Here is a 24,538-nt window from a genome sequence, read left to right on the forward strand (position 1 = left end):
ATTTATTAATCATGATCTCAATGTTTAATGTCTGGGTGACATGATTTGATATCATAATGTTCAGCATTAACTGAACCTTGTAATGTAAAAAGCGCATTTCAATCATTCTGCAATTAGAGACTTATCACTGTTTCACAGTTTCACAGACAAAGATAATAACTAATGTTGCCATCCAAACCTAATGTTGCCATCCATACTCCCAATTATAAAGAATCCATTTTTTACATATAATTGAATTTCGGAATGTTTACTTAAACCTGGATTTCACCAGTTTGTTTTAGGAGTGTCACCTTTGTTGGTTCAATTATTTTATTAAAAACGTGACGTTTCGCCCCATGCTTCAAGGCCTTCATCTGATATACAGTGAGTCCAAGAAGTATTTGATCCCTTGCTGATTTTCTTCGTTGGCCCACTAATAAAGACATGATCATTCTATACTTTTAATGGTAGATGTATTCTTACATGGAGAGACAGAATATTAAAAAGAAAATCCAGAAAATAAATCTAAGGAATATATATTAATTGATTTGTATTTCATGGAGTGAAATAAGTATTTGATCCCTTAGTATTCATTAGCAGTTCTGGCTTTTACAGACCAGTTAGACACTCCCAATCAACTTGTTACCTGACCTGAAGCCACCTGTTCTCACTAATCACTTGTGTGAAAAACACCTGTCCACAGAATCAGACAGATCACACAGATTTCAAGTCTCCAACATGGGTAAAACCAAAGAGCTGTCACAGGACCTCAGAGTCAGAATTGTTGACCTTCACAAAGCTGGAATGGGCTACAAAAAGATTAGTAAGGTGTTGGATGTGAAAGTAACAACTATTGGTGCAATTATCAGAAAGTTTAAAGAGTATAACATGACAACAGACCTCGGCCCGGTGCTCCAAAGAAGATTTCGCCTCGTGGGGTGGCAATGATGCTGAGAACGGTCAGAAATCGTCCTGCAACCACTCGGCAGGAGTTAGCAAATGACCTGAAGGCAGCTGGGACCACAGTTTGCAAGGAAACAATTGGCAACACTTTGCGCAACAATGGATTCTCATCCTGCAGTGCCCGAAAGGTACTGCTGAAGAGAGCACATGTGGAGGCGCGCCTCAAGTATGCCAATGATCATTTGAAAGATGAACCAAGTTATTGGGAGAAGGTTTTGTGGTCAGACGAGACCAAAATTGAACTTTTTGGCCTCAACTCCACCCGCCATGTGTGGAGGAAGAAAAATGCTGCCTATGACCCCAAGAACACTGTGCCCACCGTCAAGCATGGAGGTGGAAGCATAATGTTTTGGGGGTGTTTTTCTGCCAAGGGTACAGGGCTACTTCACCGCATCACTGGGAAGATGGATGGAGCCGCACAATGTACCGCACAATCCTGAGGGACAACCTCCTCCCCTCTGCCAGGGATCTGAAAATGGGCCGTGGTTGGGTCTTCCAACATGATAACGACCCTAAACATACAGCAAAAGCAACAAAGGATTGGCTCAAGAAAAATCACATTAAGGTCATGGAGTGGCCCAGCCAGTCGCCAGACCTCAATCCAATCGAAAATCTATGGAGGGAGCTGAAGGTCAGAGTTGCCAAGCGACAGCCCACCAACCTTCATGATTTAGAGAGGATCTGCAAAGAAGAGTGGGCCAAAATTCCCCCTGGTGTGTGTGCTAAACTTGTGGTTAACTACAACAAACGTCTCACCGCTGTGCTTGCAAACAAAGGCTTTGCCACTAAGTATTGAGTGTGTTTGGCAAGAGGGATCAAATACTTATTTTCCTCATTGAAATACTAATTAATTAAAATATATTCTTTAAAATTATATTCTGGATTTTTGTCTTGATATTCTGTCTCTCCATGTTAGAATATATCTACCATTAAAAGTGCAGAAGGATAGTGTCTTTATTAGTGGGCAAACAAAGAAAATCAGCAAGGGATCAAATACTTCTTGGACTCACTGTACCTGTATATATGACAAAGGCATCTAAACAGTGCATTGAAGCACATTGTTTCTTGCTTTTTTCTTTCATTATAAATGCTCTTTTGTGTATTACCAGCTGTAAATGAAGAACATTAAATGATGTGGGATGAGACATTTAGACAACACTGTAGTGTTTATTGAGTTCATTGTAATTTGATCGAGTTCTATGAACAGAATTAGTTAATGTTTGTGTTTATTCAGTTGCACACTACCTCACCTCACCTGGTGTTGTTTTTAAATGCATTAGTGTATATCTCACTCACACGTACATATGCAGCTCATGTACACGTGCTGTTGTGTATGTTGATCTATAACTGATGTGTTTATGTGTTTCTCTATATGTACGTGCGTGTGTGTACTCGGGCGTTGACTGACAGCCTGTCGGGGCAGCGCACACACATACATGGCGGGAGGGCGAGACATTCCAGCTCGGGCTCCTCAGGATCTGATTCCTCCAGTGAGTCAGAGAGCAGTAGCCAGCGGTCGCTCAGCCCGAGCCCACGAGCGCACAGCCAGCCTGGAGCAGCCAGCCAAGCACAGCCTGGCACCTGCAGCAAAGAGGTACATCTTCACCTGTGCACGTCTGTTCCTCTGTCTCATCATGTCTTTCACGTGTCTCTCCTCTGGACTGTTGTGGGAACTCCTCAGTAGTGCTTGTTGGTGTTCAGTAGGAGGTGTAGAGGTTTAGTGGAGAGTAGTGGAGCGTGCAGGAGGAAGCAGCAGCAGGAGGAGGAGGAGGAGGAGTGGGTGGGTGAGTGGGTGGGGGATGAGGAATGTGGGTGAGGGGGGGTGGGTTAGGGTTTGCAGGCCACTGAGAATTTAGAGTTTCAGTGTCACGTCAACATGTGGACTCCCTGCGGACCGAATAGATAGGAAACAGTAGTAGGCCTCATTGATTTCAGAACATGAAACAAGATCAAACTGGAGAATGTCTGTATTTGATCTGCAGCTATTGCTTACTATAAATTTACATGACATGATCTGATTAACTCCTGAAACCTTAAAACATTAGGACTGACTCTTACTTTAATATGTCTAATTACTGCATAACTTGTATTAGGATTATTTAGCCAGTAATTCCTAGTAGTTGCCTAATAATATTGTAATAATAAGGGGCCATATCCAGCATTTTTAATTGGCCTGTATTTTGTCGTGTAACAATGTTTGAGGACAATATTTTATTTCAGAAGGTATTGTGATAAACATGACCAAATATTATATATTTGAAGTAAAACATACATAAAATAAAATCAATGTTTTTGAACGAACATATCACATACAGATTTATTCATGCTGTTCTCACTAATTGGCGATATTAAGGTCAGCAAAAATGTTTGAGGTCAGTTCCACATATTGTATAATTGTATCCTTTTACCTTAAGTACATTTGTTATGATTGGCTGATTTGTGTTTTGTCTCATTCCAGGGTAAAACACTTCTTATAACCTCAATATTAATTAATTAGTTAAACCGCTGTATAGACGAATACAAAAACATTGTTTTTCCAAAATAACAAAGCTTTACAGGAGAAGAAAAAAAACTGTAAAAATGTACAATACTTGTAAGTTGTGTAAGGGCTGGTGGCCAACCGAGGCGTCCTCCAGAGCATCGGAGGGCGCGCCAGGCCAGCGCCGAGGGTTAGTTGGCTAATTATCAACACCTGCTTTCAACAGCTTATAAGCAACGCCAACTAGCCACTCGGCGCTGGATCTTTGAAGCTCGTGAGAGCGAATCTATGCCCGATTTTCGAGCGAGCCTCGGCTCTTTTTCTCTTTTCTTCCCTGCTATCCCCTTTGGAGAGAGCATTGATCAGCATCGCTGGCGTGCCTCTCCCGCATAAGTATCTTCCTCTATCCCTTTCCTCTCCCTCTCTAGTCTGGTGGAGCAGAGCGGTGTGCTCTGTTCTGCCGCCCCTCTCGAGTCTGTGTTTCTCACCGCGAGGCGCGGTTTGTTTACCTTCTCTCTCCCGCGCTGTTCCTCCCCTCTCTGGTAGAGCAGCGTTTAAATCCACAAACACCTCAGTTCAGTTTTGTTTTCTTTGGAAGCCCCTCTTGTTCAGTTACTCCTTCACCTCGTTTTATAAGAGGTAGCCGTAGCTTCCACGGCGAGTCTCGTTTACAATTCTCCCCCTTTCTCTCACTCACGCTCGGCGTGAATTTTGTTTTCCGCCTGTTTTCCCTCTCCACCCGTTTTCGTTGCTCCGCCCCTTTCGGTGGAAGCTCTAAAGGGCGATTAAAGCGGCCGCATCCCAATCCGCTCGCTGGTTCAGCGGTTAGAGCATTGGGCTGCGACCGCGACAGCCTGGGTTCAATCCCCGCGTGGAGCGGGGTTTAATAATAATAATTATATCTATAATATTATAGATCCTATTAATAGATATATATATACTATTATATATTAATTCTTATTATTCTTATTATTATTATTATTATTATTTTCCCCTTTTTCTTGGGTTTACCTGCTTTGAGATCTGCTGCTCTGCACTTGGTTCCTACAACCTTCTGGGCTGGAGAGCTACTGCTCCCCAACCCATTACAGAAAGATCCAGCCCAAACATGGATCCAGCGGAGCAGTCGGATCTCGAGCAGGTAAAGCTCGCCCTGGGCAACCAGGGAGCTGTCATAGGGCGACATGAGCAGGTCCTGCAGCAGATCTTGGCCCAGCTGCAGGGCCTGACTGCTGTACTCGCTCCTAATCCCCCCCTACCTGTACAGCAAGCCCAGCCTGGGCCTGAGGTGGAACACCTGGCTGCTGCACCCTCTGTGGTGCCTCGAGTAGAGCCCCCGCTACCAGCCCCAGTGCGGTATGAGGGGGAGCCAGGAGGCTGCAGGGGGTTTCTTTTGCAGTGCTCCCTCGCGTTCGAGCTTCAGCCGTCCCGCTTCCAGTCAGAGCGTGCCAAAGTGGCGTACATTGTCTCCCTCCTCTCTGGAAGGGCGTTGGCATGGGCCACCCCTGTATGGCAACACCAACCGGACGTCTGCGCTACCGCTGAACTGTTTGCGGCAGCCCTCACGCGGACGTTCGACCTTCCAGTCCGAGGAGAGGAGGCAGGGACCCGCCTCCTGAACCTACGACAGGGTAGGAGGTCGGTGTCAGAGTACGCCATAGAGTTTCGCACGCTCTCGGCTGAAAGCGGGTGGAACCCCAGCGCTCTGGCAAGCGCGTTCCACCATGGGCTCAATGAGGAACTCAAGGATGAGCTTGCTCATCGTGACACTCCAGCATCGCTTGATGACCTCATTGAGCTCACCCAGAGGCTGGACAACCGCTTGAGGGAGAGGCGCAGGGTGCGGGGCTCAGGTACCATCCCCCGGGGGCCCCGTGGCCACTTCGCAGGTAGTGGGCCATCAGGGGCCACTGAAGGCCCAACTGACCACGGGGTCCAGCCCATGCAGTTGGGGCACACTCGCCTTCCCCGTCAAGAGCGTGAGGCACGCATGCGTGAAGGGAGATGCCTCTACTGCGGGGTTCCAGGGCACCAGCGCGCCTCCTGTCCCGAGCTGGCATTAAACGCCAACGTCCGTTAGGGGAGGAGGGCCCCTTAACGGACCGGCCAGGGTCCCCTCACACTACGGGAGTGTTCCTGAATGCCACACTGGGGTGTGGGCATTCTGAGGTTCGCATCCCAGCTTTTTTGGACTCAGGAGCGGCAGGCAACTTCCTAGACGCAGCCTTGGCTAGGAGGCTTGCGTTGCCGCTGGTTCCCCTAGGGGAACCTTTACCAATAGCAGCGATCGACGGGCGCTCCCTGGAGCCAGGGGAGGTGACCCACCAAACACGCCCTGTCATGCTGCGAGTCGGGCCACATTCTGAGCAGATCACGCTGTACGTCATCAGTGCTCCTGACTTGCAGCTGATTTTGGGATTCCCTTGGCTCCAGAGACATAACCCCCATGTTGACTGGCTGTCTCGTTCGGTGGTAACATGGGGGCCCGCTTGTCGATCGTCCTGCCTCAAACCTCCCAGGGCTTTTCAGGGTGTGGATCCTGATCCCGGGGGTCCTGACCTTTCCCGGGTACCCTCCGACTACCTGGACCTCCGAGAGGTCTTTAGTAAACAAAAGGCCCAAATCCTGCCCCCCCACCGCCCCTGTGACATGGCCATTGACCTTCTCCCTGGGACTAGTCCTCCCAGGGGAAGGTTATTTTCTCTCTCTGGCCCTGAGCGCCGGGCGATGGAGGAGTACATTCAGGAGGCCCTCGCCCTGGGATTCATCCGACCTTCTTCCTCCCCGGCTGGTGCCGGGTTCTTTTTTGTGGGCAAGAAGGATGGCGGGTTGAGGCCCTGCATAGACTATCGGGGTCTCAACAAAATAACGGTAAAGAACCGTTATCCCCTACCCCTGATGTCATCCGCCTTTGAGGCACTGCAGCAGGCTACCATTTTTACCAAACTGGACCTGCGCAGTGCCTACAACCTGGTTAGGATAAAGGCGGGTGACGAATGGAAGACGGCGTTCATCACCCCGTCCGGGCACTATGAATACCTGGTTATGCCGTTCGGGTTGATGAACGCCCCCTCAGTCTTCCAGGGGTATATCAACGAGGTGCTCCGGGAGGCGTTGGACCGGTACGTGTTCGTCTACCTAGACGACATTCTTATATACAGTCGCTCGGCAGATGAACACGTTACCCATGTCCGACGGGTTCTCCAACTACTCCTGGAAAACCACCTCTACGTCAAACTGGAGAAGTCCGAGTTCCATGCGCAGTCCATCTCGTTTTTGGGCTTTGTGGTGTCCCATAACACCCTGCGCATGGACCCCACCAAGGTCAAGGCAGTCGAGAACTGGCCCCGGCCCACATCTGTGCGCCTGGTCCAACGCTTTCTGGGCTTCGCTAACTTCTTCCGGAGATTCGTCAGGAATTTTAGCACTGTGGCCGCCCCGCTAACCGCTCTGACGAGGAAGACGTCAGGGCGGTTCAGCTGGTCCACAGAAGCCCAGGAAGCGTTCGATGCTATCAAGCATCTACTGACCAGGGCTCCGGTTCTACGGCTGCCTGACCCCGGACTCCCGTTTGTCGTTGAGGTGGACGCCTCGGAAGTAGGCGTGGGTGCGGTCTTGTCCCAGCGGGCGGGACCGGATGGCCGACTGCACCCATGCGCCTACTACTCCCACCGGCTAACCCCTGCGGAGCAGAGGTATGATGTGGGAGACCGAGAGCTACTGGCAGTGAAGCTCGCCCTGGAGGAGTGGAGGCACTGGCTGGAGGGGGCAGAACATCCCTTTCTGGTCTGGACGGACCACAAAAATCTGGCGTACATTCAGCAGGCCAAGCGCCTGAACCCACGCCAGGCCAGATGGGGACTGTTCTTCACCCGGTTTGACTTTACCTTGTCATATCGTCCCGGGTCAAAAAATGTCAAACCGGATGCCCTCTCTCGACAGTGGGAGCCCCTCCCTCTTCCAGGCGATCCCTCCACCATCGTGCCTCCGGCCAGGATTCTGGCACCTCTCCGCTGGGGCCTCTTGGATGCTGTGAGGCAGGCCCAAGGGATTGATCCGGGTCCGGGAGACGGCCCTCCGGGCCGAGAGTTCGTACCCGCTCCCCTCAGGGGACGGGTACTTACCTGGGGGCATTCGTCACCCCAAGCTGCGCATCCAGGGGTCACTCGGACCTTCGAGCTCCTGCGGCGTCAGTTCTGGTGGCCCCGCATGGAACAGGACGTGCGCAAACATGTGACCGCCTGCGCAATATGCGCAAAAAACAAAGACCCCAGAACCAAACCCTCGGGCCTGCTGCACCCTCTGGCAGTCCCCTTGCGTCCCTGGTCCCACCTGTCCCTAGATTTTATCACGGGGCTGCCCCCGTCTCGGGGCAACACCGTGATACTAGTCATAGTGGACAGGTTCTCCAAGGCGGGGCGCTTTGTAGCCTTGCCCAAGCTCCCGAGCGCGCAGGGGACAGCCGAAGTGGTGCTCGACCAGGTGGTACGTGTCCACGGACTGCCTTCTGACATCGTGTCGGACCGTGGGGCACACTTCACCAGTCGGTTCTGGGGTGCTTTCTGTCGGTTGCTGGGGGCAGAAGCCAGCTTGTCATCAGGGTTCCACCCCCAGTCCAACGGCCAGACAGAGAGGGTTAACCAGGACCTCGAACGTACCCTCCGCTGTCTGGCCTCTTCGGCTCCATCCACCTGGTCCGAACAGCTAAAGTGGGCGGAGTATGCCCATAATACCCTCTGGCACTCATCTCTAGGGATGTCACCCTTTGAGTGCCAGTTTGGGTATGCTCCGCCTGCTTTCCCCGGACGGGAGACGGTCACCGGAGTCTCCTCAGCTGACCAGATGGTCCGCCGTTGCCGCAGGGCCTGGAGGAGGGCCCGGGCTGCCCTCCTGTCTGCCAGGGCGACCCAAAAACGGCATGCTGACAGGAGACGGCAGCCCGCCCCCTCTTATCGGATCGGCCAACGGGTCTGGCTGTCGGCGAAGGATATTCCATTGCGGGGTACCCCGCGCAAGCTGGCCCCTAGGTACCTGGGGCCTTTCAAGGTCCTTCGCCGAATCAATCCGGTGTCATACCGACTCGCCCTGCCACCTGCCCTTAAAAGGATCCACCCGACCTTTCACGTCTCCCGCCTTAGGCCCTACCTCTGTTCTGTGGGTCCTGCTGCTCCTCCGGGTCCCCGTACCATTGATGGTGCCCCCGCCTACACCGTCCGACGGCTGCTGGACTCCCGAAGGGTACGCGGGGGTCTCCAGTATCTGGTAGACTGGGAGGGGTACGGGCCGGAGGAGCGGTCCTGGGTGCCCGCCAGGCACATCCTGGACCCAGAACTGATCAGGGCTTTTCGGCGGGACCGTGCGGCGGGTTTGGGGCCGTCGGGTGCCGCCCCTCGGGGAGGGGGTCCTGTAAGGGCTGGTGGCCAACCGAGGCGTCCTCCAGAGCATCGGAGGGCGCGCCAGGCCAGCGCCGAGGGTTAGTTGGCTAATTATCAACACCTGCTTTCAACAGCTTATAAGCAACGCCAACTAGCCACTCGGCGCTGGATCTTTGAAGCTCGTGAGAGCGAATCTATGCCCGATTTTCGAGCGAGCCTCGGCTCTTTTTCTCTTTTCTTCCCTGCTATCCCCTTTGGAGAGAGCATTGATCAGCATCGCTGGCGTGCCTCTCCCGCATAAGTATCTTCCTCTATCCCTTTCCTCTCCCTCTCTAGTCTGGTGGAGCAGAGCGGTGTGCTCTGTTCTGCCGCCCCTCTCGAGTCTGTGTTTCTCACCGCGAGGCGCGGTTTGTTTACCTTCTCTCTCCCGCGCTGTTCCTCCCCTCTCTGGTAGAGCAGCGTTTAAATCCACAAACACCTCAGTTCAGTTTTGTTTTCTTTGGAAGCCCCTCTTGTTCAGTTACTCCTTCACCTCGTTTTATAAGAGGTAGCCGTAGCTTCCACGGCGAGTCTCGTTTACAATTCTCCCCCTTTCTCTCACTCACGCTCGGCGTGAATTTTGTTTTCCGCCTGTTTTCCCTCTCCACCCGTTTTCGTTGCTCCGCCCCTTTCGGTGGAAGCTCTAAAGGGCGATTAAAGCGGCCGCATCCCAATCCGCTCGCTGGTTCAGCGGTTAGAGCATTGGGCTGCGACCGCGACAGCCTGGGTTCAATCCCCGCGTGGAGCGGGGTTTAATAATAATAATTATATCTATAATATTATAGATCCTATTAATAGATATATATATACTATTATATATTAATTCTTATTATTCTTATTATTATTATTATTATTATTTTCCCCTTTTTCTTGGGTTTACCTGCTTTGAGATCTGCTGCTCTGCACTTGGTTCCTACAACCTTCTGGGCTGGAGAGCTACTGCTCCCCAACCCATTACAAGTTGAGACATTAATTAACCATTTAATATTGTTTTTTACTGTCATACGTACTGTTAATTGATGTATTCTTATACAGTGTTACCAAATCTGATTTATTTTAAATGGTATTATGTTTAAAACATTAAAAGGTTCTTTACAGGTTCTTGTCAGTCAGTGTAATGTTTATTAGATATCTGACTTTGTGGCTAAATTTAAAAATAAAAAATTATGTGTAAAACTTAATTATTTAAAAATACACTTATTTCTTAATTTTTTATTTTTTCATTTTTCAGTTCCAGGAAAAAAAATTGATTTTCTCAACCAATCTGTTGGTATAATTCAATCTACTTATGTTACAAGATGCAAACATCTAAAATTAGATAATCAAGTAAAGGTTTAGGTTTTACATTTTTTCTGAAATTCTTGACTGTGAGAGGTAGAAATAAAAAACTTGAAAAAAGGAAATATCAATGTAAATCCATTTTTCTTCACTATACTAAATGGAAAAATGTATATATTTGTTTTGTTTTGAGTTTTACACTCAGTTACACTAGTTACACTAGACAGTTACACTAGACATGCATTGCTTTTGTGAACTCACAAAAACAAATATAAAAGCACTGTTTTGCCATTTTAATCTCCATATATGGACTGCAGAGTTGAATGCATTTTCTCAATTTGAAACAATGATTTCTATCTACACCAAACTTTTTAAACAGTAAATTTTCCAGTGATAAATCAACACTGTTAGTGTTCGTTTAACACTGTGTGTGTTTATATTTGAACCCTCATTATGTTCATTTAACAGTGTCTAGTTTTCTGTGTATTTCAGTTAAATTAGTTTTGTGTGGTATGGACTCTTTAAGGTGAGGTGTAGGGTTGAAGTGTGGAATGTAATTGGAGGTAATTGTCAGAGAAAGTGGGATGGATGGGGTGGGGAGGGGGGCTTTTCCGCATGCTGTGGTTGCACAGAGCTGCTCTACTGTATGAATGAAGGTGCCTGTGTGACCTAGCGAGCTTTACTACTGAGTGTGCAGTATATGGCAGTGTGTGGAGCTGGGAGGAGGGATCACCATGTGTTTTTCATCTATGCAGTCGAGGAGTGTCTCTGAGGAGGAAGGCTTGGAAACAGCGCACAGTTCCAGGTAGACAGGGGGTGTTAGAGAGGAGGGGAGGGAGTGAGAGAGGGCACAAGAGATGCAGTGTCTTCTCTGGAAGGGGAGAGAGGGATAAGGAAGAGGGGGGGGGGGGTGTTTGAGTAGAGGAGTAGAAGTTTAAATTAGCACCGGTCAGCTAGCAGAGAGGAAAGCAGGGAAAAGTAGACTGGCCTGAAAGTGAGTATTCTTCCATTATTTTCATACAATATTGTCTATTTTAGTCATTTTAAGTCATTTTTTTTTATTATTTTTCACACATGTTTTGATATTTAACACTTAAATCTAGAATAATGATTTAATATTATGAAAGAAATGTTTTTTGTATAGTGTGTGGATCTTCAGACATACTTTTGAAAAGCTGATGGTTGGAATGTGGTGTGATGAATGTTGTTGTGTTAGTGTTAAGGCCTTGTTTTGATGTGCTACTTAAACAGGGGGATGATCGGGGTGTGAAAGGATGAGTGATGTTTATGTCATGGTGTATTCCCAAGACTCTCTCTTTTTCTCTCTTGCTCTCTCATGCTCTCTCACTCTTTACCTTTCAAACTGTTTACTCAGCTTTCCCAAATGCCTCATAATTACCGTAATCTTTTATATGTTACTTATTGACTGTAGAGTATTGTTAAATCATATAGTCTATGCTGTTTTGCCAAAAGTCAAATGTAACAGATTTATTAATATCACAATATATATAAATAAATATTTTGAAAAGGCAACTATATAAATAGCAATATAAAGCCTATGGTGCCATTTGTTGTCATAAACTTCATTATAGTCTCTAGTATGTTTGTGACAACATTTAGCATCATAACACATTCATGCCATTCCTGAACTGTTTAAAAAATGGTATTGTCATTTTCAGATTGCTGATGTAAGCCACTGTTATAATAATACTGTAATATTAAGTAATAGGAAAATATTGGATCCCTCCGAATTAGACTATTTTAGGGCAAGGCAGAGAAGCGACAATCATGGATTCATTAAATAAAGATAATTTAAAAGCATAGTCAAAAACAAGCAGACAACGTACCACAAATGGTGAGACAGTTCAGGTCGATAATCAGGTAGTTAGTACAGAAGGGCAAAGCATAATCATAGCCGAAAATACAAAAAACAATATGGGTCAAATTCAAAATAATCAGTACATGGGCAAGATAAGCTTTGTATAGACGGACAGAACCAGATCTAATACTCTGTGGGGGTTGAATGAAGTGCAGGTGTTTATAGAGTGAGGGGACCAGGTGAAATCAATACTCGAGTGATTGTGGTCTGGGAGGTGTCTTGTGATCAGTCATTTGCAGGTGCAGGAGGAAAGGAAAGGTCTTAGGCAGATTTAAAACAGATTTAATATAACAGTTCTTGGGCTCTTCTCACTAAATAAATGCAATTGGCAATGCTGAGGTCTGCAAAAACAGTTGACACTTAGATCCATATATTGTACAATAAGTTTTTAACACAATAATTGTATAATAAGACTTGCCTTCTACCAAAACTGGTGTGAAAGTACAGTGTCAGAGTGATGTACTATCCTAATCTGTCTTTGTCATTCCTCAACCAGGACCCATCCTTCACACACTGGCAACTGAATACGTGGCTTGAGAAAGTTCAAAGGAACCGACACTCAGTTGACCACGACCTGGGAGGAGGTCAGAGCTCCAGTGTGACTTTTGACTCTGGTCGAGGACCATCTCCAGGAAGGTACTGGGAGAGAGACTCCAACCCTGTGGCAAGACGGGACCGCAGCCCAAGCCAAAGCCCTGTCCCCAGCCCCAGGTTTGACTACAGCCCGAGGCACAGTCCTCGTTCCAGCCCTGGATATAGCCCTTGTCCAAGTCCAGGAAACAGTCCAGTGCCAAGCCCAGTACCAAGTGTTTGCCCCAGCCCAGGTGCCAGCCTAAGAGGAAGCAGAAGCCCTAGCCCTTTACCCCCTCACCCGCCGAAAAGCCCTAGTCCTACTGTTGTTTCTGCTCCTGCCCCTCAAAGACTAAACTCTTATCCTCAGGGTTCTACTCATCACCAGGAAAGCCCCAGGCGTCCTACACAACCAACGCATACCTCCAGTCCTGTGCGTCAGCCTAAAGTTAGGCCATGGGTGCCTCCAGACCATAACACTGAACGTATTACTGACTCTAGACTATCTGCTCTCCAGCACCATCATTCCAAACATAAAGAGACTCCACACAGGCCCAAAACCCAGAGCATTGACTCTAGAATCAAATCCAGGTCAAGTCCCGTTCCAAACTCAGATCCACAGCATCACTCTCAGGCCAGCTCCAAGCCACACCACAGTCCTAAACCAAAAGCTAGGCAATTGTCTTCCACTGACCCCAATACTGAGCGTAGCCATAGCCATAGACCTGGTGATCCCAGGAGCAAATTTAACCAGAGTTCAAACTCCAAGCCAAAACACAGCCCTGCATCCAAATCCAAGCACTTAGTCCCCTCTGAGTCAAGCAGTGGCTCTTTCCACAGTTCCAGCTCTAGGCCTCCACCTAGACCTGACCCACAGACTTCAGCTAGGCCAAACTCAAAGCCTAACTCTAGACGCAGCCCTAGTCCAAAACCCAATCCAAAGTCCAGAGAGGCACCAGCGCCCAACGCCAGGCCATCTCAGAAGGAGCATAAGAGCAGAGAGAGAGAGCAGGAGGGTCACGGTCACGGGAAGGCACAGGGTGGTCCCCAGGCCCAGGCTGCAGAAGCTCAGAGACAGGGTAGGCTGGCGGAGGAGCAGTTGATCCGGCGCCGCTGGGTCCGCAGCTCTGAGGACGAAGAAGAGGAGGACGAGGAGAGGAGTAGAAGAAGAAGAGAAGGTGAAGAGAGGGAGAGAAAGAGGAGGAGGAGGAAGGAGCCAAATGCTGAATGGAAGGCGGTACAGCCCAAGCAGAGACCTCACACCAACAGCCAGCATCACCAGCAAAGCGAACGCAGCAACGGACAAGAGCGTGAGGAGCAGAGGACGAAGAAGAGGAGGAGAAGCAGTGAGGAGTCCTCCCACGCAGGAGTCATAGACTCCAACCCTTCTCCTCCACTCTCTCCACCCTCCCCCTCACAGGTCGTCCGCCCTCCACGGCCACCTTCTTCCTCTTCGTCCTCTTCTTCTTCCTCCTCTTCTTCTTCGTCGTCTTCTTCAGAATCAGACTCTGAGCCAAGTTTGCCCCAGAATGTCGCCAAAGTCCCTGCAGACTCTACATCCAGCAAGCGACCAGCGGAAAAAAAACGGAGACATCACGACTCGAGACCCTCAGAGACGAGGTCCAGTGTAGCAGACCCCTCCAGGACAAGTGAAACATCTCCTGACGAAGGTCAGCAGCGTCGGAGAAAACATAAACTTTACACCTTGGTGCCATTTGGCCGCACAGAGAAGTCCACTGCTTACTCACACCGAGGACTGAGGAATCTAGTAGTGAAGATAGACCTCTCACTTTTAGCCAGAGTTCCCAGTGCTAGTGAAGTCTCGCAAAGACGTTCTTCATCTTCATCCTCCTCTTCTTTGCCAGCTAAAATGAAAGAAAAAGCATCCATGAGACATCTGTACCAGCAGGAGCAGGAGCCTGGAGATGCCAGGTGTAAACGGAAGGTAAGAATATAAAAATTCAGAGATGTTGCTGCAGTATTTTTTTCTGGCTCTCTGATGTGTGGCCTTTGTGTTTCATCAGGCTGAGAATGGAGAGGCTCAAAGAGACAGTAAGAGAAGCCATTTTCACACAGACAAACCCCCAGCTCCCTCACACTCAGCCAGCGGTGAACACCAAGAGAGCCGATCCAGCAGCAAGCAAAATGGGTATGATTCAACGCAAAACCTGAGACTATTCTGTGTTCATGTGGTGTTATTACTGTTTTTAAGAAGGCATATAAGAAGAAGTAAATAAGATGGCATGTTTTCTTTGGTTTGTTCAGCTCTGTGCCTCAAAGGTTTCAGCAAAAGTGTCTTACTGAAATATTACATGGTGGTTTATATAAGTTTGTGAACACTGACTATTTGAACTGTAAATATGTTGTCTGACTTTTTACACATCTCTCATACTGTCATGTGAAAAACTAAGACTACCCATGGAAAATATTGTCTTTTTTTAACATATTTAATCATATACACATTTGGGCCTCATTTGAACAATATTAAGAAATGGAGCTTCTATACATTTTTGAACATTAATAACAAAAATGTCAATGTCCTGTGAAGAAAGTTAAGGACATTTCCATTTCAATTTCCATATATTACTACTTAAAATGTCTAAAATTAAATTCAGATGCAGAACATCAGCAGCAAATGATTGAACCAGGAAGCTGTCTAATTCAAACCCCAGACATTAGTTTGTTTTGATCTTAATTGTTGAAGTAAGAAGATCACCACTGCCAGATCCAAGAGCTAGGGGTTTTAAATAGATCTTAGAAATTAGAAATGATTTGTTCCACCATCCAGAAAATGATTTACTAAGTGTAAGAACATTTAAACAACTGTCAGCATGACCTGATCAGGCTGTATTAGCAGGTTTAGCTCAGGACCAGACTGCAGGATGAGTAAAGGAGTATCCAACACTTCTAAAATGTCAAAGTATACCATCTACCATCAGAAAGTGACCAAACAGTTGCTGAAAAAAAAAAACATCAAAGCACGAATACACACAAATATTTTTAGAAACCACCTAGAAAAAGACCAGGATTTCTGAAACAATGGGCTTTTTTATCTCATCATAGGGTGGGTGAGATTTAATTTTGGGACCATCCATACAAACATTGAAGATAAATAAGGCTGAAAGAATCCTGCATAGAGGAGTGGAAAACACATTTTCTTCCAGATGATTTTAGAGGCTGATAGGTGATTATTCAGCCAAATACCAGCTATTATGGCATAAAGTGTCCTAATTTTATCCTCACAAGAAAGTTATTTTTCTGCATTACATTTGACGTCTTATGTTAAGTAAGATAAGTAATTTGTTTAGTTATATGAGCTATCTCTTATCTGTTTAAATGAAGCTTAAATGTCAGTTTGATTAAATATGTTCAAAATTAGTCTAATTTTTTTACAATTGTATATTTAGTAGAAGAACAGCCTAATATATATGCAATTTAGCATATGCAGTCAGCTGCACTTGTTCTAGTCACAATTTTCTCATCACTCTGCTTCTGATTAACAGTAAAACAATATATGTAGCACAGTTACCATTACTATGGTATGAGTAGAGTTACCGTATTTGTGGTCTTTTTCATAAAGGGGTTGACAGATCTTTTTGTTTTTTTCTATACAGACATCATGAGGACTATTTTTACACCAAGAGGCCACTGTCGCCACTCTCTCCTCCATCTGCTGTGAAGACGCAGCATGCAGATCAGCAGACCACACACCCCCAGAGAGACTCCACAGTAAAAAAATCACAGGTACACTATGCACTCTATGCTTTTAAGAAGCAGATCCATGTAAACAAGCAGAAACCTCTGTGGACTGCAGGACAGAACATTTTAAGCAGAAACAATAAACGACCAGACACTTTCATTGTTTTAACCACACTCTTCACTAAAGCTTCATTTCATTAGTTTGAGGTTTTGGCTTTTACTGACTTGACCGCTGTCTGCACTCTGAACTGGAGTTATGAGTTTTTTTACAGTTTGCTCATAGCTGTTGTGGTATTATTACACACATATGAATCATTGTTCCACACTCTTACAAGTATACAAATTGTACAAGTCTGTTTAATTGATAAAACAACAAAGAAGCAACATTTCTGTAGTGATGGCAAACCTGTGCAGATAAATTGATCAAGTTATTGTGTTACGGTATGTTGCTGGTATACTAAAATATCAAATTAAAACAACAACATATCCTATCACCAACTAAGCTGGTCAAGTATGTAGTGCTTTAGTATACAAGATACATAGCAGGTACATAAGGTACACACACGGAAATAAATGATGAGTAAAATTTACTTTAAAAAAAAGTTTTGCGATTTTCTGCATTTGCTTTTTTTAAGTAAATTTAATTTCATGTCAATTTAAGTATCTTCAACTCGGTTTCAAGACTTTGATGTTGCATAGAGTAAATAAGAGAACTGAACTTCAGTCAATTCTTTCTTTTATTAAACTTTACTTCATTTATTTTTGCTGAATCAATCCTTTCTTTTAGTAACATTTACTTAATTTCTGCATACAGTAGTAACAAATTACAATTACTTAATTTATATTACTCAAATAATTTATGATACATAATATAATGTCTGAAATTGAAATATTTTTAGTTAAAACACATATTACACTGTCTCAACACATGGATGGCATGTTATACATTCTTTTTAGTATACTTTTCAGTATACAGACTTGGTCTGTTAACAAAATAAATCTTTAAGATATGTAAATATTTGAATGTGTGTTTCAACTGAAACTATATATAATAATATTGTATAAATGAAGTAAGTGTAATTAGGTAATATTGTATGCAGAAATTAAGTAAACTTTACTAAAAGAAAGGATTGATTCAGCAAAAATAAATTAAGTAAAGTTTACAAAAAGAAAGGATTGACTGAAGTTCAGTGAACTTATTTACTCTATGTAAAATTAAGTTTTGAAACCGATTTGAAGTTACTTCAATTTAAAAAAAGCAAATGCAGAAAGTTGCGAAACTTTTTTAATGTAAATTTTACTCATCATTTTTTTTAGTGCAGGAACAATAATATTATTTTATGTGACCAATTTTCATTTAATTTCATTTAATTACCTTTAGGACTTGTTGACAATATGTGGACACACCCTCATTTTTGCTCATCTTAATATTATCAATTGTATTTTTCTTAGCATGAAGAGCACATTAATATAAATGCTGGTATGCTGACTTAGCGGTTTCATTCTATGTTTTATTTATTTAGGATATTTAAAGTTCAATGCGTTATAAAGAATATAATTTTAATGAAAGATGCTGCAGAGGACATGGGATTTTTACATGCTACACACTTCAGCAGTTTGAGAGTTGATTTTGTGCATCATGGCTGTGCTGTTGTTGCTAGTAATAGCACACACAGTGAAACAGAGCAGTGCTTTCCAGTCCGCTATTTTAGTCATAAATGTACCTCAACAGTGCTACTTGAATTTAATGTGAGTGAAATACAGAGAAATACAGACAATCTTTTGGTAATGCAAAGGCTAAGATTGCTTAGATATATCCAAGCTCCAGCTTGTATCTTTCAGGTTTGTAAAGATACTATGCAAGATAAGTGATATGAAACGCTTTATTTTGTTTAATTTATGCAAGGAGAGTGATAAAAATAAACTTAAACCTGATGTTTGCCAGGGCCAGGGAAGGGGGTGACGTGTGGGACTGCCACTTAAAATATCCTCCACTCCTTTGTTAGAAAAAACACTGAAATATGATCTAAAATAACCAAGTCATTGTTTGGAATATTTTTTTTGGTCTTGTTGGTATACCAACCCTTTTTAAACACAGTGGTTTTCTTTTATTTGTTTTTATTTATTTGGGAAATATATAGAAATATATACATATATATATGTTCCAGTGTCTGAATATTCTTCTTAATTTAAATGTCATAGCTCTTTCAAAGGGTGTATTTGCATTATTATGCTTTTATATTATACTGAAAGTAGATTTTTTTAAAATAATCTAAACAGAAATACATATTGTGACAGGCCTAATGAAGTCATTAAGCACAGTGTATGTCCGTGTACACATTGTGTGCTGCTCATAAGAACTGTAACCTAAATATGACCCAAAATAACCACTAAGTCACTGTTTGATATAAATTATTTGGCATTTTCACCAAACAGTGAACATGCTTTTTTTTTGTTTTCGACAAATATTTTTAGTTGCCAAATATTCTGTGCATCACTAGTGTGTTCATACAAGTGCATTGTGAACAAGTATCATGATGTTATGTTTTTTATTCTATCGGCTACCTTTATCTCTGCTAGATGCCAAGGGCTCAGCCAAAGATAGAGGCTGAGTGTACTGGAGCACCAGGAAATATGCAGCCTCCATCTGGCTCATGGGTGCCATCTACAAACCAGCCAGCTTACTACAGAGGAACCGTGCCTTACACTGATGTGTGAGTTATCCGTGAGAGCTTCTGTATTCACACCAGTATCTATAACAGTGTTTATCTGAGTACAAAACATATGCATCCTCAAGTATATGGAACATCTAACCCACAGTCTGCTTCTTTTCTCACTTCAGTTCACACCATGCTGAATACTACATGCACGAGGCCAAGAGGCTGAAACATCGAGCAGATGCTATGGTATGTTTTTTAACTTTAAAAATATATATAGTTTATTTAAGGTTAACAAATGTATGTCTGTAAAAGTTAAAAAGTGAGTTAAAAGAGTTTAATTGCACTGAGGCGAGCTTGCTCTGTACCGGTAGTTGAAATCCATCATTTGGTGTAGACCATCATTAGAACACATTCTCACCAGCAGCAAACTGAACTACAGTTTGTTTGGAAGTGAACCGGGCTGTGGTTATCTACTAGGGATTTTGATATTTATGTTTTGTAATTAACAAAAGAGTTGCAATATTTTTTTTCTTTTTTAATAATAATTTAATCGTCTTTTTTGGGAAATGCAAGTCTTAACACTTAGTTCACTGAAGAGAGATACACTGACAGTTTCCCAGTCAGGGATTAAGCCTAGTCTTGGACTACACAGCATTTTGAACTGAGATTTTGTACTGAAAGAAAAAATTAGTCTTTGCCTCTGCTTTACTATCCCCTTAAAATATACTGTCATGTGTGTAGTCACAGCCAGGGTCCACCCAGTCCCATCTGCAACGAAGAAGCTTTAACAGTCAAAGAAGAATGCTTTGTCTGTCATTGATTAAAATACTGTTATATATTGTTAATTAATCGTAATAGTTCAATTGTTCAATTAATTGTGATATTGCTTTAGAGTCATTTCGCCCTGCACTGTTGCGGATAATGTAATACTAAACATTGTAATTTGGAATAAAAGCTTTGCTGTGTAAGATAAATGAGCTCTCTTCTGTTTGACTACCCACTAATTTGTCTTAAACTAAAACACTCGTATAATATCTGCTAAATAGATGAGCTTAGTGAATAAGTGAATGTAAATGAGGTAAACAGTGAGTAGTGAAGTCACTATGTAAAATGGTTATGATTATGTGTGTCATTATCATTATGCCACAATTACCCTCAACAAGGTTATACTGTAATACTTAATTTATACTTATTATATAATATTGCACCAATTATTTATGTCCACGAATGATCACTTTAAAAACTCTTGAACTCAATCACTTTAATCCTTCCATTCCTATGTCTCATTCCAGAATAACATAAATTTGCATTGTTTTTCATCGAGTTACTGATTTAGTAAGCATAAGGATTTGGACATTGAGTTATAAAACACTTAGTTCTGTGTTTTACCAAAAGTGGTTCCACAAGGGAAACATGGCATCATTATTTATTAATAATGTAGTTACATATTTTAAGAAGAACAGTCTTCTCTACACAGATTCACACCATTCGCAGTTTGATCCATGTTTTCTCTCACTTCCCCTGCCTGCTCTCAGGTGGATAAACTGGGGAAGGCTGTGAATTACGTGGATGCTGCTCTTTCGTTTATGGAGTGTGGTAAAGCCATGGAGGAAGGCCCTCTGGAGGCTAAGTCCCCTTATACCATGTATGCAGAAACTGTGGAGTTAATAAGGTGTGTATGTGTTCTTTCTCTCTCATATCAATTTATTTGAATTTATTTTTATGCATTTTGTAGTCTTTTTCTTTCAGAAACACACCCACATGCAATGCACTGTACACATAATACACAGATACTGGTCTAACATTGATACACTGTGTGTTTTGGTAGATACGCTATGAGGCTAAAGAGTCACACAGGCCCTGGAGCCAGGCAGGAGGACAAGCAGCTTGCTGTACTTTGGTAAAAGTCACTTCCCAACCATCTGTATTTGTATGCTTTTTTATGTATTTTGTATGCAGATATGTATATGTATATTCATGTATTTTCCATGTTTAATGTTTTGCCTGATTCTTTGTCCTGTGATCATGTTTCTGTAAAGCTGCTTTGTGACAACACAAGTTGTAAAAAGCACTATACAAATACATTTAATTTGATTTGATTTGATTTGATTTTAATGAACAGAAAGGCTCTGGTACGTTTAAGTGTCCAAGTGTCAGTTTCATTAGTTTAGCGCCTGTTAACTTCTTAGATTCCAAAAGTGTCTTGGCTGATCTACTGTATTTGGGTTTACAGGGAAATCTATGAACAGTTTTTTTTTATTATTATTATTTTGGTGAACCATTCCTTCAACTGACTTTCCATTAAAATATCCATTTATAGTGGTAGTTGTGGTTTATATCAGAGCCATCAGTGTGGTTAATCTTCTACACAACAGCACCACCTATCTAACATTACAGGCTTACACACTCTTTTAAGCACTTTCATTGCAGAGCATCACTGACCCCTGACTCATTCACACCTTTAAGTACAGTATCTGTGTTTTGTGTATCTGTGTTGTAGTTTCCGTTGTCTTGCTCTACTGTACTGGCAAATGTTCCGACTGAAAAAAGACAACGCCCTGAAATACTCCAAAGCCCTGCTAGACTACTTCAAGGTAAGATCTTACACATGGAAACTTTCAAATATAAAAAAGATATTCATGAAATGCAGCACACATTTGCGCAGAAAATGTGCCTGTGTTCAAACTTGCACAAGCCTATTTTTATTCCTTAATCTTACTTAATCTTACTTAAAGCTTAAATTATTCAAATAATTAGAGAAAGTGTTCAGCTACAAAGTTATATAATTACTAATAAAAATAATACTGACTGCTCTACTATATTGAAGCATACTCTTTAACTTGCTAGAAATGTGTAATCCTGTTCATATTCTTACTTAAGTTCTACAAACCAGGCAAACACTTTATTTACCATTTTCATTGTGCCATCAAAGAGTTGTCTGTTTGTCATCCACTTTATAAAAAACAGCTATTTTGATGCTTCCAGTTTTAGCTAAAATGTCACATGAAATAGAAATAAACACTTATTGACTGGCTGTGGTTACCTACTGGGGATTTTGACGTTTGTCATGTTTTTGTATTAAACAAAAGAGTTACAATATTTTTTTATACCTTTTTTGGGAAACACAAGTCTTAACAGTCAGTTCTTCTGTAAATTCACTGAGGAGAGATACACTGTGGGATAGTTTCTCAGTCAGGGATTAAGCGTAGTCTTGTACTACACAACATTTTGAACTGAGATTTTTCACTGAAAGAAAAATATAGTTTATGAATCCCAGGAAACCAAACCAATATGTCCAAATGTCTTTCTAACAAATGCATTCCGTTTCTTTGAGCTGCACACATTAAAGTCACAGATACAAATACACACACACAGCTTTTCTATTCCCTACAGTGAAGCATTACCTATAGAATATGACTCTCTGAAGAAAATAAACATGAATCTATTGGCACTAAGCCTAATGCCAGGTGTGGGTAAGAGGAGTGTAACCCCTTGCATTAAACTGTGGAGCGGTGAAACTGATGGTGCTCTGTCCAATGCTTTTCAGATGAGTTGGGGTGAGGTGGGGTGGGGATCGTCCAATTTTGTGACCTCACTAACATTGTTCACTGAATGCAATCAAATTAAACAGTAGACAAAAACAGCATTCATATCAGAAGACACAATAACTGTTTAGGTGTCCCAATAATTTTTTAAAATTAATTTACACTTACATTTTTAAATTCTTCTAGGTAGAGGTTGATTTTTTTGCATTGACATCATTTACTCTTTTGTGCTCCTGTAGAGTTCTCCAAAAGTGCCTCACACAGGACCTACCTGGAATGATGCTACAAAGTAAGGCCTAAATGCATCTGAAAACTGAACAAATGCTTATGAAAAAATAATGCTATGCCTAAACGCACTGTGTGTGTGTGTGTGTGTGTGTGTTTGTGTGTGTATTTCTACAGGGGAATTGTACCTCCTACTTGCAAGTCCCCTGTTGGTTTAATAGGGTCCCAACCAGGCAGCTCTCCCCCCTCCCCTTTCATTAACATTCCCCACCGTATCCACCAGATGGCAGCAAACCACCTCAATATTACCAACAGCGTGCTTTACAGTTACGAGTACTGGGAGGTGGCTGACACCTTGGCCAAGGAAAACAAAGGTGAGTCAAATATGGGGGCGGTGGGGGAGGGGACCATTGCGATTATCAGTTTCTGCTGTCTGTAAAAAACACTGCTCACTGATCTGGTATTCTCCAAACACAGATCATATTTCTTTCCATGTTTCCATCTGTGCGAGACTGTATATATAGATCTAGATATATACAGCTCTGGAAAAAATTAAGAGGCCACTTCAGTTTTTAAATCTGTTTCTCTGATTTTGCTATTTATAGGTATATGTTTGAGTAAAATTAACATTGCTGTTTTATTTTATAAACTACAGACAAATTCCAAATAATTTATTTTATAATTTATAATTAATATTCCACCAGTCTTATACACTTCTTTATGCCACTCCTGGTGCATAAATTCAAGCAGTTCAGCTTGGTTTGATGCCTTGTGATCATCCATCTTCCTCTTGATTATATTCCAGAGGTTTTCAATTTGGTAAAATAAAAAAAACTCGTAATTTTTAAGTGGTCTCTTATTTTTTTCCAGAGCTGTATATCATATATATATATATATATATATATATATATATATATATATATATATATATATATATATATATATATATATATATATATATATAACTGTTCTACCCTCTCTTACATGGCTCCAGAGTGTTCTGTTCTTGTCAACAGTGTTTGGGAATGTTCTACTCCCATTCACACTGTTTTATGAGCCCCCCTCCTTCTGAAATGTGTTTCCCCACCTGGCTGTTCCATAATGGTCACCTTCTTTCACAGAGTCTATAATGATCATCTGCTTGCATTGTTTTTGAATGGTTAATGGTCCCACATTGTTCTAGAATGTTCTACAAATTCACAGTCTTATAGAATTGTCCCTTTATCAACATTGTTTTTGTAATGTCATGCATTAGAATGATCTCTTTATTAACACTGGTTTGGGTTTTTATCCGTGTTGTAATATGGATTTTGTATTATTTGCAAATTATATAATTTATATAAATCACATTGAAAATAGCATTTGGTTCCACAGCATTTACTAAAAGCTTTTACTCCCAGCCTAAAGTCCCAACTTTGAAAACATTCTGTAATATTCTTTCTATTAGAACTGTTATAAAATGTTCACTTTCATTAACAGATACAAAATCACAGCTTTACAGTTTTCTGGAGGTGTCTGCACTTTAACAATACTTTTCAAATGTTTTTCCAATTCAAACTATCATAGAATATTCTCCTCGTTCATTCTGTTCTGAAATTCTCCTTGATTCTCTCTATGCAATAATGTTCAGCTCCTTTCACACTGTTACAAATGTGTACCTCATTTCACATTGATTTAGAATGTTCTGCCTCATTTACTGTTGTAAAATGTTACTTTCTTCACACTGCTCTTTAAAGTCCATCTCCTCATTTTGAATTGGTTCTTTTGACCTGTCAGTTTTTATTCCATGACTGTATAAACTTCCAGCATTGCAATGCTTGAAAATGATTGTTGATTTATAATAATAA

At 42.8% G+C, this 24,538-nt stretch overlaps 1 protein-coding gene across 1 annotated transcript in view; it reads left to right on the forward strand.

Annotated features, from left to right (window-relative positions):
- Positions 1-24,538, forward strand: part of aff3 (AF4/FMR2 family, member 3) — a 50,600-nt gene that overhangs the window by 24,864 nt on the left and 1,198 nt on the right. Inside the window, exons 9-19 of the mRNA XM_007255576.4 lie at positions 2,353-2,536; positions 12,489-14,507; positions 14,587-14,711; positions 16,177-16,306; positions 18,842-18,975; positions 19,104-19,167; positions 20,457-20,593; positions 20,750-20,821; positions 21,422-21,515; positions 22,706-22,755; positions 22,869-23,065. Of these exons, the coding sequence (XP_007255638.3) occupies positions 2,353-2,536; positions 12,489-14,507; positions 14,587-14,711; positions 16,177-16,306; positions 18,842-18,975; positions 19,104-19,167; positions 20,457-20,593; positions 20,750-20,821; positions 21,422-21,515; positions 22,706-22,755; positions 22,869-23,065 (3,206 nt within the window). The remainder of the gene's footprint in view (positions 1-2,352; positions 2,537-12,488; positions 14,508-14,586; positions 14,712-16,176; positions 16,307-18,841; positions 18,976-19,103; positions 19,168-20,456; positions 20,594-20,749; positions 20,822-21,421; positions 21,516-22,705; positions 22,756-22,868; positions 23,066-24,538) is intronic.

The sequence above is a fragment of the Astyanax mexicanus genome, chromosome 11 (genome assembly GCF_023375975.1).
Source record: "Astyanax mexicanus isolate ESR-SI-001 chromosome 11, AstMex3_surface, whole genome shotgun sequence".
Classification (NCBI taxonomy): domain Eukaryota; kingdom Metazoa; phylum Chordata; class Actinopteri; order Characiformes; family Acestrorhamphidae; genus Astyanax; species Astyanax mexicanus.